At 51.9% G+C, this 17900-nt stretch overlaps 2 protein-coding genes across 2 annotated transcripts; both read left to right on the top strand.

The window, feature by feature from the left end:
- Window positions 1-1477: 1477 nt before the first annotated feature.
- PV05_11357 (uncharacterized protein) lies at window positions 1478-8192 on the top strand (the record flags this gene model as incomplete). The annotated part of the gene is made up of 1 exon (XM_013454834.1): window positions 1478-8192. Exon 1 carries the CDS (start codon window positions 1551-1553, stop codon window positions 8190-8192), a length of 6642 nt encoding a protein of 2213 aa, XP_013310288.1. The 5' UTR covers window positions 1478-1550.
- Window positions 8193-10236: 2044 nt separating this feature from the next.
- PV05_11356 (uncharacterized protein) lies at window positions 10237-17791 on the top strand. The gene is made up of 4 exons (XM_013454833.1): window positions 10237-10730; window positions 10788-10958; window positions 11018-16783; window positions 16832-17791. The coding sequence occupies exons 1-4, from the start codon at window positions 10536-10538 to the stop codon at window positions 17573-17575; spliced, it is 6876 nt and encodes a 2291-aa protein (XP_013310287.1). The 5' UTR covers window positions 10237-10535; the 3' UTR covers window positions 17576-17791.
- The last annotated feature ends 109 nt before the right edge of the window (window positions 17792-17900 follow it).

The following is a 17900-nucleotide window of genomic DNA, read 5'->3' as shown; positions in this document are numbered from 1 at the left end:
AGAGAGTGTCTCAACTGGCTTGGCTATCCGGGTACCAGAGGCCGGGAGCCTTGCTGGAAATGGTCTTCATGTGTATGCTGTCCGAGTCTTGTGAGCTCCAGACTTGGCACGAGCAGAGCGATTGGCATGAACAATGCTTTGGAACACATCAAACGCACCAAGACTGCGTCCAGGAGCACAATGGTCAAACCTCGTCGATGAAGGCCCCAATGGCTAGCATGTACTTGGGTCACTTGGCTTTTGGGGCCATGCAATCACCAGCCGAAGGAATAAGGTCTCCAAGGCCTGGTCCGTCGATCAACCTGCCTTAGTTGGTTGGACTCTTTGTATTCGCCCATGAATTGGTATTGCAACTCGCAGCCTGCTATAAGCATGCATTTATGCCGTGCGAGCTGCCTGGCTCTGTGGCAACTTCAACAATCGATGATAAGCTGCTCCTGTCTAAAACGAAGCTATGCGAAATCCCAGTTAGGGGCAACAACTTGGTTGACAAGTGCGAGCACATCCAGCCAGGGCGATACACAAAGAAACACAGAGTTTTGTGATTTTTCAACCATGCAGTAGCCATGCACAAGGACTTTCTGGTGAAATTCGGTGAAATGGTCGGACCTGTGATGTCGCTAGCTGTCCAGGGCTGGCGATGGTCCTGGGCAACATGGGGTTGGTGCCAGTGAATCCTGGAGTTGGAACTGTTACAAGAACCACAGAGAGTATCAATAGGAGGAAAGGCTCGACAAACAATTTTGATACTCAAAGATTGTGCTGAACGCCGAGAGGACTCTTGCTTGGCCGAAAGCCACACTTCATGAGCGGATCGGAGAGCACTTGAACCGCGAGGCTCGCATCCCTTCTGTTCTAAATTTCAAAATTGTCAACTGATCAAACAACAATCAAACAACACCACTTCGGCCTTTCTTAAAACCCTCAATCTTGGGCCAGTTTGGATACTGAGAATCAGGAGCGTACAGGGTTTCTTCTTCCCTCCAGATCTTCTGGCATCTTGAAGAGCCGAGAAGCTCTTTCTTCAAGTCCTCCCAGCTCTGCCTCAAGACCATTCTTCCAGTCACAATTCACGTTATCCACATCCACGATCCTTTACAACCTCCACAGCCTATTCCTACGCTCTTCTTCTTGACTATTTCCAGCGATTTGGCACGACAGTCGCTCCTTCGAGGGATTGCCTTGTCACACATCGTGTCACGCGTCGGCCAGTGGTCACCGCGATATTTCGTCTTGGGAGCCAGAGACAGTTGGCCAAAAGATTTGGATAAAATAGAACAGCACGCGCCACAAAGTTGTACGACGCAGGCCGTAGATTGGAGTTCATTCAACAGACTGCAGCTACAACTGGCAACGCTGGAGGCAACTGTTCGTGAGTATCTGCCAGCGCCGGCCATCAGTCTTAGCTAAACATGCTTCCAGATCCCCCATAGAGCCGTCACTCAAGGCAACTACCCCCTCTATGAGACTGAGTCGGGCCTACATTCATCGCGATAACCGCGTCCTCTGACCTTTCAAGTCGGCCACTGCCACCGGTGCAATCACAAACAATGGCTGGTCAAAAGCGAAAACTCAAGGACGACGCAGATAACCAGCGCAAACGCCTAAATGCCAGTCAGATCCCACTTCAGGAGTCCGAAGAGCCAGGTTCTGAGGCCGGGTCTCTGGCTGAGATGCCAACGACGGAGTCACATGCAGTGGCTAGTGACGCTCTCACAAGAAAAGATGATATAGACAATCGAGGCGAATCGGACACTGACGACCAGAAGCAACTCGAGACTCCATCTGAAGAGCGCGGCGACATCAAGCTCATCATCCCAATCTCGGACCTAAGTGCTGGTCGCCTGACAGGAGGAGAGCTAGTCACCAGAATCACGATGCTGGGCAGAAAAGACGACGGCATCGAGCGAAAAGCCAAAGTGCAGGCTCGTATCAATGGCACTGTGGAGAATTCCCCAGCGTCAGCTTCTGGGAGCTCTACTCTTCCCAACGCCCCAGACGCTCAGGGCCTCTCGGGCACTGTGGGTCCGGAGGCTTCGGATGCTCCACACCCGCCGGAAGTGTTAGTATCATCCATTCTGAAAGAGCTCTGCGGCAACAATGAACAGTACGAAGACCTCCAAAAAGCATTGGGGACGGCTCTCGATGGACCCTGCAAGATAGAGAACATCCGCGCAGCCAAGGGCAAGGCCGATACTTCTCGCATGGACGACGACGATGGTGAAGAGAGTCCCGTTTCCACTTACTATGGCAAGGATGGCGAGCCATATAAGTATTATGTTGGTCTCGACCGCACAGCGGCCCCATTGCATGACATCCACGAAATATTTGACCACATCGCCCGAAAGGCATGGAAACAGGGTATTGCAGACGCTTGCCGTCCCTTCAAAGATGTTGATCTCCGGCTTTTCACTTTGTGTTCGGGTACAGATTCTCCTGTAGTCGCCATGACGCTCCTCAAACAATCCCTGAAGTTTCAAGGCGTGGAAGGTTTCAATTTCCAGCACGTGGGAAGCTGTGAGATTGAGCCGCAGAAACAGGCTTTTATTGAAAGAAACTTCAAGCCTCCTGTGCTCTTCCGCGACGTGACAGAGTTCACAACTCACAGCAAGAACCTCGGCGATGACAGCTTTTTGCCGCGCACAGCATATGGTGCACCAGCCAACCCACCAAGAAATGTTCACATTCTGGTCGCAGGTGCTTCTTGCGTGGACTTTTCTGCTCTCAGAGTCAAAGAAGGCAAACCGGAGTTTGATGCCTCAGGCAGAAAAGGTGGCGAGTCATCGCAGACATTCGCTGGGGTCTTCAATTACGCGAAGGTCTACCGTCCCAATGTGATCCTGCTGGAGAACGTTATCACAGCCGACTGGAAAAAGGCCTCGGAGGCTTTTCTAGCAATCGGCTACCACTGCAAAGTCATCAAAGTAGACACTGTCAACTACTACCTTCCTCAAACCCGGAATCGAGCATACTGTCTCTTGATTGACAGGAAGCATGCTGATCAAGTTGGTCTTGACTGTAAGAAAGCTGCGCACGACTGGACTTCCTACATGGCCTTCTTTCAGCACCGCGCGTCATCACCTTATACCCAGTTCATGCTTTCAGAGTCTGATCCGCGCCTTCTGTTTGAAAAGAAGAAGAACTATTCCTTGACCAAATCTGCATCGTCGAACGGTTGGGTCGCTTGTCGCAAGCGTCACAACATCCTACGGAGGAACAATCACCTAGGAAACCGCACGCCGTACACCCTGATGATAGACCACCCTCCTTGCAGATTAGACGACGCGGCATGGCAGGAATGGGCACTTGGTCAGTCGCCGCGGGTGGTGGAGCTCCTCGATTTAAATTACCTTCGCTATGCTTCAGAGAGAGACTTCGACATGCGATACAAGCACAGAAATATCAACATCTCGCAAAATGTCGACCGAGACACCGACAGCAGAAAATGGGGCATTGTTGGCTGTGTGACGCCGAAAGGGAGTCTCTTTGAAACATTACGGGGACGTCCACTCATTGGTCTTGAGACGTTTGCTCTTCAAGGAATGCCCATCTGTGATCTTAGCCTGAACAAAGAATCTTCTGGATTGCTCCAGGATCTAGCGGGCAATGCGATGACCACTACGGTCATTGGAACCGCCATTCTGGGTGCTCTACTGGCCTGCCATAAAGGGAAGACGAGCCTCTTTCAAAAATATGTTGACGCGGCTGGCGGTGGCAAGAAGGCCTCAAAAACAATGCAACAGACGGTTCCTGCTGGCAGATCGATTGAACAGCTTGACTACCAGGTTGAGAAGGGCACATGGCAAGAAATTCCTCAACCACAAGGGCGCAGCGGTAACCTGTCCATCGAGGCTCTTGCCGACGCGGCGTTTCACTCGCTTCCCTTTTGTGGCTGTGAAGGCCTTGACCAGCATACCAATGCTGCGCTGAAGTTTTGCCCTCGGTGCTTGTATACTTGCTGTTCTCAATGCAGCAGAAGAGCGCATGATGGTTTGCAACCTCTCATTGCCATTGATCGAAGTCGAGCATGCGAATTCATTCGACTTTTGACCGAGTCGTTGCCTGCAGCGTTGGCAATTCACATGGATTGTGACGAGGATCTTCCTGCATTCTCATTCGGGCAGCACATGTCTTCCGACAAGGATGCATGCAAAGAGGCCAAGGAGCGTATCGTTGCTTCCATGCACGGCACGGTGCGCTTCCGCGAGGTAGTGTTCAACCACACATGGAAGGCTCTCTACGAATCCGACGATGCCATTCTTGAGCTCGAATTTCTTCCCAAGCCTCATCCCGATAGTAACAATCATGATCATATTATGCCATGGCTGACCACTCAACCCGCGTGGCGGCTCTTCGCAAAGCCAAAGCACGACGAACCCTCTCGAAGTATGGTACGAAACCTATTGAAGCACCACATCGCGGAGATGCCTGTTGGGAAAGACCTGTTCACTGGCGTATGGTATTTTTGGAACGGCCCTGTTGAACAAAAAGTTAAGGTCAGAGGATCCGGTGCCACAGCCCCGTCCTGGAAAACCCGCATTGGTCTCGAGAAGGAATTAGTTGTGGACGAACATCGCTTCACCGAATTGGAAATTGAGCTACACCCCGAATCCCACGAACATCGCGAGGCCCTATCGGAACAGATCTCTGGCAAGTATAAGCTTCTTCCAAATTGTCCTGCTGCCTCCCAGACACTGCATAGGAAGTCAGGGTTGTCTGCCGTGGAGAATCCAATATATGCTTTCTTGAAACCGGACCCTTTGCAGAATTCCGAGCTGGACTGCTTCGTCCTGTCGAAATCACCACCCCGACAAGAAATCCAAGACGATCGATCGATTTTAGCAAAATTCCCTCGCTCTTGGAAGCCACCTTGTGGAAAAGGCCCTGACTTCATTTCGCATGAGCAGGTGGTCGATTGTGAATCGTTCACCAAGTGGACAGTACTCCCATCTGTCACAATGACAATTCCAGAGGCAGACGACATGTTCAAGAAATGGGCTCCCGTCAATTTCCCGGATGACATGGCGCGCTTGGTCTGCAAGGATGCAGCTTCCACTGTCTTAACACTTAAGGTGCCTCTTGATGAGAAGCATCAGAAGAAGTGGCCGAAAGGCCACCTCGAACCCGTCTTGATCGAAATCGAAGACGCGCCTGGAGCTTTGAAAAATTTTACCTCTTCTCTGCCTTATGCCACAGATGTCGTCCATGCGGATGGCAACTGGAAAAAGATAGGGGTGGTGAAAAATTGGAAATGCCGAACATGCCTTCCTGAATTGCCAGCTTTGAAATGGGTGGTCAAGAAGAAGGTTCTCAAAGCAATTGAAGATGCGGAACAAGCAGCACAGTACGAGCAAGCATTGAAGGAACGACCAAAGCCGGCGATGGCGAAATTGTACAGCCTAGGAAATTATGCGCTGGTCGACGTAGAGATCAACATCAAAACGTTGACGCATCGCGCCATCTCGCAGCTGCACCATGACCCTGATCTTGTTGAGGAGGAAGGGATCGCCGAATGGCGCATCATCCGGCACGATCGCTTTGCGTCTTACCCAACATTTGGCCCCATCGAAATACTATCGAATGATGATACCGTCCCAATCGAGAAACGTTATGTCGGCAAGCGGCTTCTATGGGACTCCCAAAGAAGAGTACTCGCCTGGATGATGAGCCAAGAAGAGAATCCGAAAGCTTGGGCAGAATTGTGTCTCGTCGAATGCCGTCTGCCTTCTCTTGGCTGGAATGTTGAATCACGAGCTTTCATTGAGAAGGTTGTACGTGGCGGTATCATTGGAGACAATGTGGGAAGTGGTAAAACACTTACCTCTCTAGCGCACGTCGGTCTGGACTATGAGAGACTGCAAGCGAATCAGGCCTTCAGTGCTGAATGTCCTCACAGTTTGGTCCAAACCGACGCCACCATCATCCTTATGCCGAAGAACATCAAAGAGCAATGGGAAGAGGAACTTGAAAATTGTCTGCCATCCTGGACGCAGATGAAGTCGTCACGTCCGAGGCCTAAACAACCTTACTACATTCTGATTAGAACGGCGAAAGAACTTCCCAACTACACTATCGAAGACATTCGATCGGCCGCTCTGATCTTTGTCCCTTTCGACATTTTCGAGGAGGACAAGTACTGGGATCTTCTGCAGAACCTTGCTTGTGCACCACATTCACCAAGTACTCCTGGTCGCGGTTTCGAACAATGGCTGACGCAGGCTCTGTTTGGCCTCAAATATCTTACCCAGAAATTGCCGTCAGAACAGGAACAAGCATGGAAGAATTGGGAAGAACTTCGCTCTCAGACATCCAAATATCATCGTTTCCAGGAGGTCATCAACCGCAAGACTCAAAAGGCGAAGCGAAACCAGGACCCTATGGCTTCCGATGATGACGACGAGGATAACGCCAACGCCACGAGTGCCGATCTTCTCCTGGAATTCGAGCAGAATTTACGAGTCTTTCGGGAAGCTGGTGAAATAGCACCGCTTCTTCACATGTTCCACTTCCGCAGAATCATGGTGGACGAGTTTACATATGTTCATGGAAAATCTTTGCTGGGTCTATTGAACCTCAGTGCGTCATCTAAGTGGCTTCTCTCTGGGACCCCTCCAATTCATGACTACGATGGTGTCAACACTATGGCAAAGCTCCTGAACACTCGCGTCTCGACCCACAACGAGCGAGACGGCAAATTCGGGTTTGGGAAAGATAGAGTCATGATGCGCAAAGACAGAACTGACGCACAAGACTTCAGAGTCTTCAAGAACGTCGAGTCCGCTGCGTATAAAAATGCTGTCTACGATCATGCGAAGGAATTCTTGAAGGTGTTCATTCGCAAAAACAAGCCCAGCGTTCGTGTGCCAGAGAAGATTACGGAGGACAGACCCTTCAGCCTTAGACCGTCTGAAATTCTCGCTCTGGGTACTGTGAACCAACTGTTGGAGGCCGAGGGCTGCAAGTTCGACCGAACCAGAGAACAAACCAAGAACGCCCAGAACGCAGCTCGGACATTCGAAGACGAAATGAAAGTGGCTATTGGAATGACCAACGGGCCTACGGCTGCACGTCTTTGCGCTTCGTCCTTCGTACATGACATTCTTAAGATTGGCAAAAGCGGAGAGCAACAGTACGAAGAAGAGGCTGTGTCTGCCTTGAGACAGCGACTTGCGACTTCAATTCTGGAAAATGCCCTTGAAATACTCAAGGCTTTGCAAGAATTGTGGTACATTGAGCAAAACCATAAGACAACGCAGATGTTCGCCAGATTTGTGAAGGACGTTACGACCAGAGACTTTGATGCACCGGATGTTGTTCCAATGCTGAATTCTGTTCTGCGATATGCAAAGGCCAACGCCAGAAAACCCACTCCGACCCCGTGGGAAGAAACCACCGTGGACAGCGACGAGCTCACGCCTGAAGAAAAAGCGAAGCGCAACAAAGCTATCGACAAGGCGACGGATTCTCGAGTTGTCATCACGACCGATCTCGTCCTGAAGTTGTCCCAAGATGTTGCGCGATTTTGCTTCGTCAAGGTTGTCTCCTCGGTGGTCAAATCGGAACCCCTTGAACACTGCAACACCTGTGCTCAACCAATCTCAGACCTTGCCCAGGCAATGGTATCCGAATGCGGTCATATTGTTGCGTGTCAGTCTTGCCCTCCGACTGGAAACTGTCCAGCTCTCAAGAGATGCTGCTCTTCGTTCTCTGCAGACCATATCGAGCCTGCAAGCCGTTTTGCGCTTCGCCTGGATCCCCAATTGCAGCAAATAGACGACAAGGTCAAGGGATCAATGGCACGATGTGCTGTGTCTATCATCCGCGATGAGTTTGGGTGTGAGGAGTCTGGAGTCGTGTTCGCCCAGTTCCGATCAATCAAGGATGGGTTTGTCCAGGCATGCCATGAAATGGGCATTGAGTGCTTTGATGGCTGGACCTACGTGGACCGCCAGGTCAAGAACTTCAAGGAGGCAGCTAGGACGGGCACGGCCCTCCTGGTGCTTCAGACGGACTCGGCAGAGGCCGCTGGGCACAACTTGCAAATGGCAAGGAATGTGCTCTTCCTTGGGCCGGTGTTGGTGGACTCTGTCTCGGAGAGAGACACCATCATGGAGCAGGCGGTTGGTCGTTGCCGCCGACCTGGGCAGGTCAAGAAGGTCCGGGTCTACCACCTGGGGCCCGAAGACTCCTAGGCGGGGGCCGGGGGTCCGGGGAGGGGGGGGAGGGTGTGGTGGCTTTGTAAGACTAGTTTTTTAATGCAGTTAGAGTAGAAATGACATGTGATGTATGATACCTCCAGGCGACCGCCATGCTTCCGTGACGCGTCTAGTAGTCTCCTTTTGCAACGTGTATCTGGCCTCCATGTAGAGGTGCTGTAGCCTTTTCTGCGATGCAATATGAGTTCTTGTCGACCGTCATACGTTCATGGCAGAGCGAAGAGTCTTGCGTGCTCATTGGGACGGAGGGGGATATCAACACAGTTCATGGCTCTGGAAACGATGGGGATGAAAGGCGACAGGACTGCATGAAGTGCGTCATGGGAAAATGGGCCAGAAACCTTCCGGAGGAGGAAGACGACCCATGGCCAGGTAGGAATGGAAGAGCACAAGTGGACAAAGGATTGGTACAAGTGTTTGTGGCCGGCAAGAGTGTCGGCCAGAAGAGCTATGGTGAAAAGGGGTACTTGTGTGCACAGGGCGTGGTACGGGGGGTAGAAAGGATGTTCAGCCTTGTACTTTCTCACGTGACATCGAGGTGTTTTGAGTCCTTGCATGATAAGAGCATCAGAAAGTCATTCTTTAGCACACGAATTTCGAGTCGCGAGGTGTATCCTGCGAGATCCTGCGAACTCTCAAAAGTTTGAGCGCAATCAGTGAGGTAAATCAGCCCCAGTCGAACCGAAGTCGAGTCCTGTGGTACCTCGTACTCGTAGTTCCCGAGGCTTGTACATATCGCTGGGGGCCCAACACTATATTTAGTGCAAATTGTCGCGCATAAGTGGCCAACCCACCAGACTGGAAAGATGGGGCCAAAAATCTTCCCTGGGTGCCCCTGACCAGTGCCAGATCTTACATTCCATTGCTCGGGAATATTTCGATCAATCAGATAGCGCAAAATAAGACGAGACAGCCTCGGCGACTGAAAAAAGGTACGTACTCCGTACCCTTCGTTCCCACTTCCCAAGTGTCCTTTCTCAGCAACAACTGTACTCTGTTTCGCCCGTACGACAGCCAGCACGGCCGAGATCAAAGTAGAGAACAGTCGTTGCCGAATTTGCCCAAGGCTAACAAATCGGGATGGGATCTCGGTGGATTAATTGCAAATGCAAGCAACTGAGTGCAACCAAACCGGAGTCCGAAATTGTAAGTTGAACAGGGGAGGACTCCGCCTAGGACGCCACAATATCATTATCGATCTCGGGAAATCAGGCTTCCCATGAGGCTGAAGAGTTTTTGCAAGTCCTTGATACGGTTCTGACAGCACGGATGCCACATACGAAATACGGAGGCTCCATCTGTGCAACTGCTTGGGTCAAATCATTCTCCAGTGCTCTGGTCAAAAATGCTAGGCAAGATGTTGCTCATCACGATTCTCTTCCCTTTGCCCGCGGGGACATTGGGGCAATAAGATGCATTAGTAGCCTGGCGAGCGGCAGTGGCGGTTGCCCTCGGTATATTTCAGCAGAAAGATAGACGTCATCCTTGTCGGCGCTCAACAAGACATGGTGCACCATGATGCAGCGTTGAAAAATTGTTGGAGTTGGGGGAACAATTAATTTGTTCGGGAAGTAAACGGAGCATCATGGAGATAGTCGAGCAATGTTGGTGGGCAGATCGACAGCTGGAGGCAACCTACGGAGGTAGCCTAAGAGGACATGGATGGGGCTATGACCCAATCAACAGAGCCCAGTTAAGCCCATGATGGCCCAGTGAGTCCAGTGAGATCAGTGAGCCTAAAGCTCTCCGGTTGAGGCTTGCTCGGCGACCTGTCATCGTGCTCCCAACTGAAAAATCGATGCCCACTTGTGCCCTCCACGCCCCCGAGAAGCTGATTGAATGATCGAATGGTGATGCACAGCTTGTCCGGCCCGCCCTGGTTTGGCGAAGAGGCGCTAATCCCGATCCTGCACTATCCAACAACTAAGGGACACTTTTGGCCTGTTAGACTGCGGGCTGCGGCTGCGGCTACGAGCTGCTGCTGGCTGAAGCTGCTGCATCACCGTCTTATTATTTACACCTTGCATGGTGTCGTTCCTCGCGCACATATTGCTGACTTCACAATTCTCCTCCCTTTCTTGCTTCCCTCCCAATTCTCCTTTACCTCCTTCAAAAGAACCCGACCTGTTCATCCCTTACTCTTCTCGCCTGGATATAGACTTTCCAGGGTCTTCTTGCAATTGGGAGCACCGGTACTAATTGGCGTCTTTCCGGTCTCCTTTTCACTCCCACGACCAGACATCCTCTCAACCTGAACAGAGACAAAGCTCGTGTCCACAGTCCTCCTCGATTGCATGATCTAGTCCATTCGCTACAATCATGGCTTCCACCGTCAACGGTGTCAATGGCACCCCAGCTCGCCGATCCACGCTGGTCAATGGCACGACCAGTGAGTGGCAGGCGAAGCACAACCTTGCAGCACACTTCATCGGTGGAAACAGACTAGAAAAAGCTCCTCCGAGCAAAGTAAAAGACTTTGTGCAAGCGCACGATGGCCATTCAGTCATCACTTCGGTATGTCGCGCAGTTGACAAAACTTGTGCGGGGAGCGCAGCTGACACGGCCTTCCAGGTGCTGATTGCGAACAACGGTATTGCAGCAGTCAAAGAAATCCGTTCAGTACGGAAATGGGCCTATGAGACCTTTGGCGACGAGCGTGCCATCCAGTTCACCGTGATGGCCACCCCAGAAGATTTGCAGGCAAACGCAGACTACATTCGTATGGCTGATCAATATGTTGAGGTACGAGCAAACTCCCCCCGAAAACGAGATAGGACTTTTGACTGACACGTCTGATTTAGGTGCCGGGAGGCACGAATAACAACAACTATGCGAACGTCGAGCTGATTGTCGATGTCGCCGAAAGAATGAATGTCCACGCCGTCTGGGCTGGTTGGGGTCACGCCTCTGAAAACCCCAAACTCCCAGAATCGTTGGCAGCCTCGCCCAAGAAGATCATCTTTATTGGACCTCCGGGTTCCGCAATGCGCTCTCTGGGTGACAAGATCTCCTCCACCATCGTCGCACAACACGCACGAGTACCTTGCATTCCCTGGTCAGGAGAAGGTGTGGACGAAGTCGAATTGGACGACAAGGGAATCGTCACTGTCCGAGACGACGTTTACGACAAGGGTTGTGTACATTCTCCACAAGAGGGTCTGGAAGCTGCCCGCAAAATTGGCTTTCCCGTCATGGTGAAGGCGTCCGAAGGTGGTGGTGGTAAGGGCATCCGAAAAGTCGAAAACGAGGAGGAATTCGAGAGCCTCTACAATGCCGCAGCAAGTGAGATTCCAGGGTCTCCTATCTTCATCATGAAGCTCGCAGGCAACGCCCGGCATTTGGAGGTGCAGCTTCTGGCTGATCAGTACGGGAACAACATCTCCCTCTTCGGCAGAGATTGCTCCGTACAGCGGAGACATCAAAAGATCATCGAAGAGGCCCCAGTCACGATTGCAAATCCAGACACCTTCCGCTCTATGGAAGATGCTGCTGTCCGTCTGGGTGAGCTCGTCGGCTACGTTTCAGCCGGTACTGTCGAATATCTCTACTCCCACGCCGACGACAAGTTTTACTTCTTGGAGCTCAATCCTCGTCTCCAGGTCGAGCACCCTACCACCGAAATGGTCAGTGGTGTCAACTTGCCTGCAGCTCAGCTTCAGATTGCCATGGGTATCCCTCTTCACCGCATCCGTGACATTCGTTTGTTGTACGGGGTGGATCCACATACAGCGACAGAGATCGACTTCCACTTCAAAGACCCAGCCAGCTTGAAGACCCAGCGACGTCCTCGAGCAAAGGGACACACCACGGCTTGTCGTATCACCTCGGAAGATCCTGGTGAGGGATTCAAGCCTTCGAGTGGTACTATGCACGACCTCAACTTCCGTTCGAGCTCCAATGTTTGGGGTTACTTCTCTGTGTCCTCGGCTTCCAGTATTCACAGTTTCTCCGACAGTCAATTTGGTCACATCTTCGCCTATGGCGAGAACCGACAGGCCTCCCGGAAGCACATGGTCGTCGCTCTGAAGGAGTTGAGTATCCGCGGTGATTTCAGAACTACGATCGAATACCTCATCAAGCTGTTAGAGACTCCTGCCTTTGAAGACAACACAATCACCACTGGTTGGCTTGACCAGCTGATCACCAACAAATTGACCGCTGAGCGACCGGATCCGATGCTAGCTGTCCTGGCAGGTGCTCTTACCAAAGCTCACCTCGCCAGCGAAGCCTGCATCGCGGAATACCGCAAAGGGCTGGAGAAGGGCCAAGTGCCTTCCAAAGACGTGCTCAAGACAGTCTTCCCTGTCGAGTTCATCTATGAGGGGCAGAGATACAAATTCACCGCCACTAGAGCTAGTCTTGATAGCTACCACATCTTCATCAACGGGTCAAAGTGCTCAGTCGGTGTCCGAACACTTGCCGATGGTGGTCTCTTGATGCTCCTTGCTGGACGATCCCACAGCATCTACTGGAAAGAAGAGGCCACAGCCATCCGTATCAGCGTTGACAGCAAGACCTGCCTGCTCGAGCAAGAGAACGACCCCACCCAACTTCGAACACCATCCCCCGGTAAGCTCGTCAAGTACACTGTCGACAATGGTGAGCACGTCAAGGCTGGTCAAGCTTTCGCTGAGGTGGAGGTCATGAAAATGTACATGCCTCTGATTGCACAAGAGGATGGTGTAGTGCAGTTCCTGAAACAGCCTGGAGCTACCCTGGAAGCAGGAGATATTCTGGGCATTCTAGCCTTGGATGACCCATCCAGGGTCAAGACGGCTGAGACGTTTACTGGCAAGCTTCCAGACCTGGGACCTCCTCAAGTCGTCGGAAACAAACCACCCCAGCGATTTGCTCTGCTCCTCGGCATCCTACAGAACATTCTGCTTGGCTTCGACAATCAAGTCATCATGGCTTCCACCCTAAAAGAGCTGGTCTCTGTTCTGAGAGATCCAGAGCTGCCATATGGCGAATGGGCAGCAAGATCTTCGGCATTGCATTCACGGACTCCACAACGTCTCGACTCCCAGCTTTCACAAATCGTCGACCGTGCACATGCCAGGCACGCTGAATTCCCCGCCAAGCAGCTTCAAAAGGCCATCAACCGTTTCATCGAAGAGAACATGTCCAAAGCTGACGGTGCTATTCTTCACACCACTCTGGCGCCTCTCGAGGAGGTCATCTCCAGATATGCTGAAGGCCTAAAAGTCCACGAATTTTCTGTCTTCACCGGACTGCTCGAGCAGTACTACGAGGTCGAGAAGTTGTTCGCTTCCGGCTCTCACAGGGACGAGGACGTCATTCTCAAGCTCCGAGAAGAGCACAAGGACGATATTCTGTCGGTGGTTTACACTGTTCTTTCCCACACCCGCGTTTCCTCAAAGAACAACTTAATTGTTGCCATCTTAGCCATGTACCGCCCCAATCAGCCCAATGTCGGCAATGTTGGCAAGTACTTCAAGCCCGCGCTGCGCCACCTCACCGAACTCGAGTCCCGAGCGACCGCCAAGGTCGCTTTGAAGGCTCGTGAATTGCTCATCCTGTGCGCCTTGCCGTCTCTTGAGGAGCGGGTGTCGCAGATGGAGCACATTCTCAAGTCCTCCGTCGTGGAATCCAAGTACGGAGAGGCAGGTTGGGAACATCGAGAGCCAGACCTGGAAATTTTGAAGGAGGTGGTCGACTCTCGTTACACTGTTTTTGATGTCATCCCACTCTTCTTTGCTCACCACGACCCCTGGGTCGGTCTTGCTGCTCTCGAAGTGTACATCCGACGTGCATACCGTGCCTACACTGTCAGAGAAGTCGAGTACCACAATGATGTTGATCCGCCGTTCTTCATGTCATGGGACTTCGTTCTTCGCAAGGTTGGACAGTCTGAATTTGGCCTTCCTCTGGCGTCCTCCTACCCATCTGGGCAAGCCACGCCATCGCAGCAGGGCAATGGCAATGCGTTCAAGCGCATCGCGTCCGTGAGTGACCTTTCATACCTGAACAAGTTGCAAGCCGAGGATGAGCCAACACGCAAGGGTGTTATTGCGCCGTGCCACTACTTGGATGAGGTAGACGAATGCCTTTCGCGCGCTCTCGAGGTCTTCCCCAAAGGCACGAAGGAGAAGCGCCCCAGCCAGCAACATCTCATGCCCACACTCGACAGCGCTCGCAGACCGCAACAGAAGGCTGAGCCGATAGATGACGACTTGACGAACGTTTGCAACATCGCCATCCGAGACACTGAAGATCTTCCGGACGAAGAAATCCTCGGTCGCGTCCGCAGCTTGGTTGCCGACTACAAGTCGGAGCTCCTTGCGCGCAGAGTACGCCGCATCACTTTTATCTGCGGTCACAAGGATGGATCCTACCCTGGATACTTCACCTTCCGTGGACCCGAATATGAGGAAGACCTGACCATCCGACATAACGAGCCTGCTCTTGCTTTCCAACTCGAACTTGGAAGGCTATCCAAATTCAAGATCAAGCCAGTCTTCACGGAAAATCGGAACATTCACATCTACGAAGCTATTGGCAAGGGTGAGGACAGAGACAAGGTGGTCGACAAGCGCTACTTTGTCCGCGCGGTGGTCCGTCCAGGTCGTCTGAAGGATGAAATTCCTACTGCGGAATACCTGATCTCTGAAACCGACCGTCTTGTCAACGACATTTGCGATGCTCTTGAGGTTATTGGCAACAACAACTCCGATCTGAACCATATCTTCATCAATTTCTCTCCCGTCTTTAATCTGCAGCCCAAGGATGTTGAGGAAACGATTGCTGGCTTCTTGGAGCGGTCCGCCAGGAGGTTCCTTCGACTTCGTGTCACAGGAGCGGAAGTCAGAATCCTCTGCACCGATCCTGAGACTGGAATGCCATATCCACTGCGTGTGTTCATTACCAACACTTCTGGCTACGTGGTCAACGTGGAAAGCTACGTTGAGAGAAAGTCGCGATCTGGGGATTGGGTCTTTGAGACCATCGGAGCGACTAACAAGGTCGGTGCTATGCACCTTCGACCTGTGTCCACTCCCTATGCCACCAAGGAATGGTTGCAGCCCAAGCGATACAAGGCCCATCTTATGGGTACTCAATACGTCTATGACTTCCCCGAATTGTTCAGACAAGCAATTGCAAACAGCTGGACCAAGGCTATTGCTAGGCACCCTCCGATGGCCGAGTCAAGACCAGAAACTGGGCACTGCCTCGAGTTCAGCGAGCTGATCCTTGACGACAATGACGAGCTGGCCGAGGTGTCACGAGAGCCGGGTACCAATAATTGTGGTATGGTTGGCTGGGTACTGACAGCCAAGACACCGGAGTACCCCAGAGGCAGGAAATTCGTGATTATCGCCAATGATATCACATACCAGATTGGTTCCTTCGGACCTGTAGAAGACAAGTTCTTCAACAAATGCACGGAATATGCACGAAAACTTGGTATTCCTCGCGTTTACCTGTCCGCCAACTCCGGTGCTCGGATTGGTATGGCTGATGAGCTCATTCCTCATTTCTCCGTTGCCTGGAATGACGAATCTAAGCCTGAGGCCGGCTTCAAATATCTTTACCTCACACCCGAGAAGCGAAAGCAGCTCAGCGCGAAGGAGGTCATGACTGAAGAGATCCAGGAAGATGGTGAGACACGACACAAAATCACCACCATCATCGGTGCCAAAGATGGTTTGGGTGTCGAATGCTTGCGAGGCTCTGGTCTCATTGCGGGCGCGACCTCAAAGGCGTACGAGGACATCTTCACTATTACCCTCGTTACATGTCGATCCGTCGGTATTGGTGCCTACCTCGTCCGTCTTGGTCAGCGAGCTATCCAAATCGAGGGCCAGCCCATCATCCTCACTGGCGCTCCTGCTCTTAATAAGGTGTTGGGTAAGGAGGTCTATACTTCCAACCTGCAACTTGGTGGCACACAGATCATGTACAGAAATGGTGTGTCCCATATGACTGCCAGCGACGACTTCCAGGGTGTCGAGAAGATCGTTGAATGGATGTCCTTCGTTCCCGACAAGAAAGGTCAACCAGTTCCCGTCGGCATTGCCTCTGACACATGGGACCGTGACATTGCCTTCTATCCACCTCGAGGCCCTTACGATGTGAGACACCTCATTGCCGGCAAGCCAGATGAGGAAGGTTTCCAGTCGGGTCTTTTCGACAAAGACTCTTTCCAGGAAGCGCTTGGCGGTTGGGCGAAGACTGTTGTCGTCGGTCGTGCTCGCTTGGGTGGCATCCCAATGGGTGTTATCGCAGTCGAGACACGTACTGTGGAGAACGTCATTCCGGCAGACCCTGCCAATGCCGACTCAATGGAACAAGTGGTGCAAGAAGCTGGTGGTGTCTGGTTCCCCAACTCCGCCTTCAAGACTGCGCAAGCTCTCAAGGACTTCAACTATGGTGAACAACTTCCAGTCATGATCCTTGCCAACTGGCGTGGTTTCTCTGGTGGTCAACGAGACATGTTCAACGAGGTCTTGAAATACGGTTCCTATATCGTTGATGGCCTCGTCAAGTACGAGCAACCGGTCTTTGTCTACATTCCCCCATTCGGCGAACTTCGTGGTGGTTCTTGGGTAAGTCTTTTTCTATCGTGGTATTGACCAGAACTGACACATTTTCAGGTCGTTGTTGATCCTACTATCAATCCTGAGCAGATGGAGATGTACGCTGACGAGGAGTCTCGTGGTGGTGTCTTGGAGCCAGAAGGTATTGTTGGCATCAAGTACCGTCGCGAGAAGCAACTTGAAACTATGGCTCGTCTTGATCCTATATACGGTCAACTCAAGGCTCAGTCTCTCGCCAAGGACTCGACGCCTGAGCAGCTGAATGATATCAAGGCCAAGATGACTGAGCGTGAGCAACTTCTCGGACCCATCTACCAGCAAATCGCCCTTCAATTCGCCGACCTTCACGACCGCGCTGGACGTATGGAAGCCAAGGGTACAATCCGCATGCCGTTGAAATGGCAGAATGCCAGACGATTCTTCTACTGGCGTCTTCGCAGAAAGTTGTCCGAGGAAGTCTTGTTGAAGAAGCTGAACTCAAGCTTGGGTGCCGGTACTGCTGTGCCAACCGTCAGCGCTTTGGCTCAGAAGGAGAGCAATCTCGCCATGCTCAAGAACTGGTCCGGTCTGCTTGATGTCGAATTCGACAAGGATGACCGCAAGGTTGCAGAGTGGTACGAAAGCCACAGAAAGGAGGTCTACGCCAAGATTGACGCCGTTAAGGGCGAGGCTGTTGCAAAGAAGGTTTCTGAGCTTCTGATGGGCAACAAGGAAGGTGGCTTGAAGGGAGTCCGCGAGGTCTTGAGCCTTGTTCCCACGAGCGAGAGGGAGCAACTGGTCAAGTACTTGACCGGTGCTTGAGTCGGGAAGCCGAGGTTGGCTACTATTGATTTGACTATGACAGCGGATGTTTTAAGAGGGACAACGGGCCCCTGGAGGAAGGGTTCATCCATGCACTGAGGATTTACAGGCGTTCGATTTTCTTGCGATTGTCAGACATTTTTCAAATAGCGTGTAAAAGCACAGTATACCCTGTCAAAGCTGTCCCTCCGTACATCGTGAAGCAATGTATCGCAGGCTCCGTTCTGGATACTGGATTGCTGTGTTTGTCGCCCCTCAATGTCATCAGCTACGTGCTCGAATATTCTACTGCCTCCGGCAACGTGGTTAAAGGGGAAGTCGCAGA

The sequence above is a fragment of the Exophiala xenobiotica genome (assembly GCF_000835505.1).
Source record: "Exophiala xenobiotica strain CBS 118157 unplaced genomic scaffold supercont1.7, whole genome shotgun sequence".
Lineage (NCBI taxonomy): Eukaryota > Fungi > Ascomycota > Eurotiomycetes > Chaetothyriales > Herpotrichiellaceae > Exophiala > Exophiala xenobiotica.
Note: the sequence above shows the minus strand (reverse complement) of the source record. Positions and strands in the feature narration are given on the sequence as shown.

What these genes read in the sequence shown, in the direction of transcription:
- PV05_11356 (XM_013454833.1), top strand. Translation starts at nt 10,536, where the DNA reads ATGGCTTCCACCGTCAACGGTGTCAATGGCACCCCAGCTCGCCGATCC. An exon ending in GCCATTCAGTCATCACTTCG is followed by an intron (nt 10,731 to 10,787) that starts GTATGTCGCGCA and finishes ACGGCCTTCCAG; the next exon opens with GTGCTGATTGCGAACAACGG. An exon ending in TGGCTGATCAATATGTTGAG is followed by an intron (nt 10,959 to 11,017) that starts GTACGAGCAAAC and finishes CGTCTGATTTAG; the next exon opens with GTGCCGGGAGGCACGAATAA.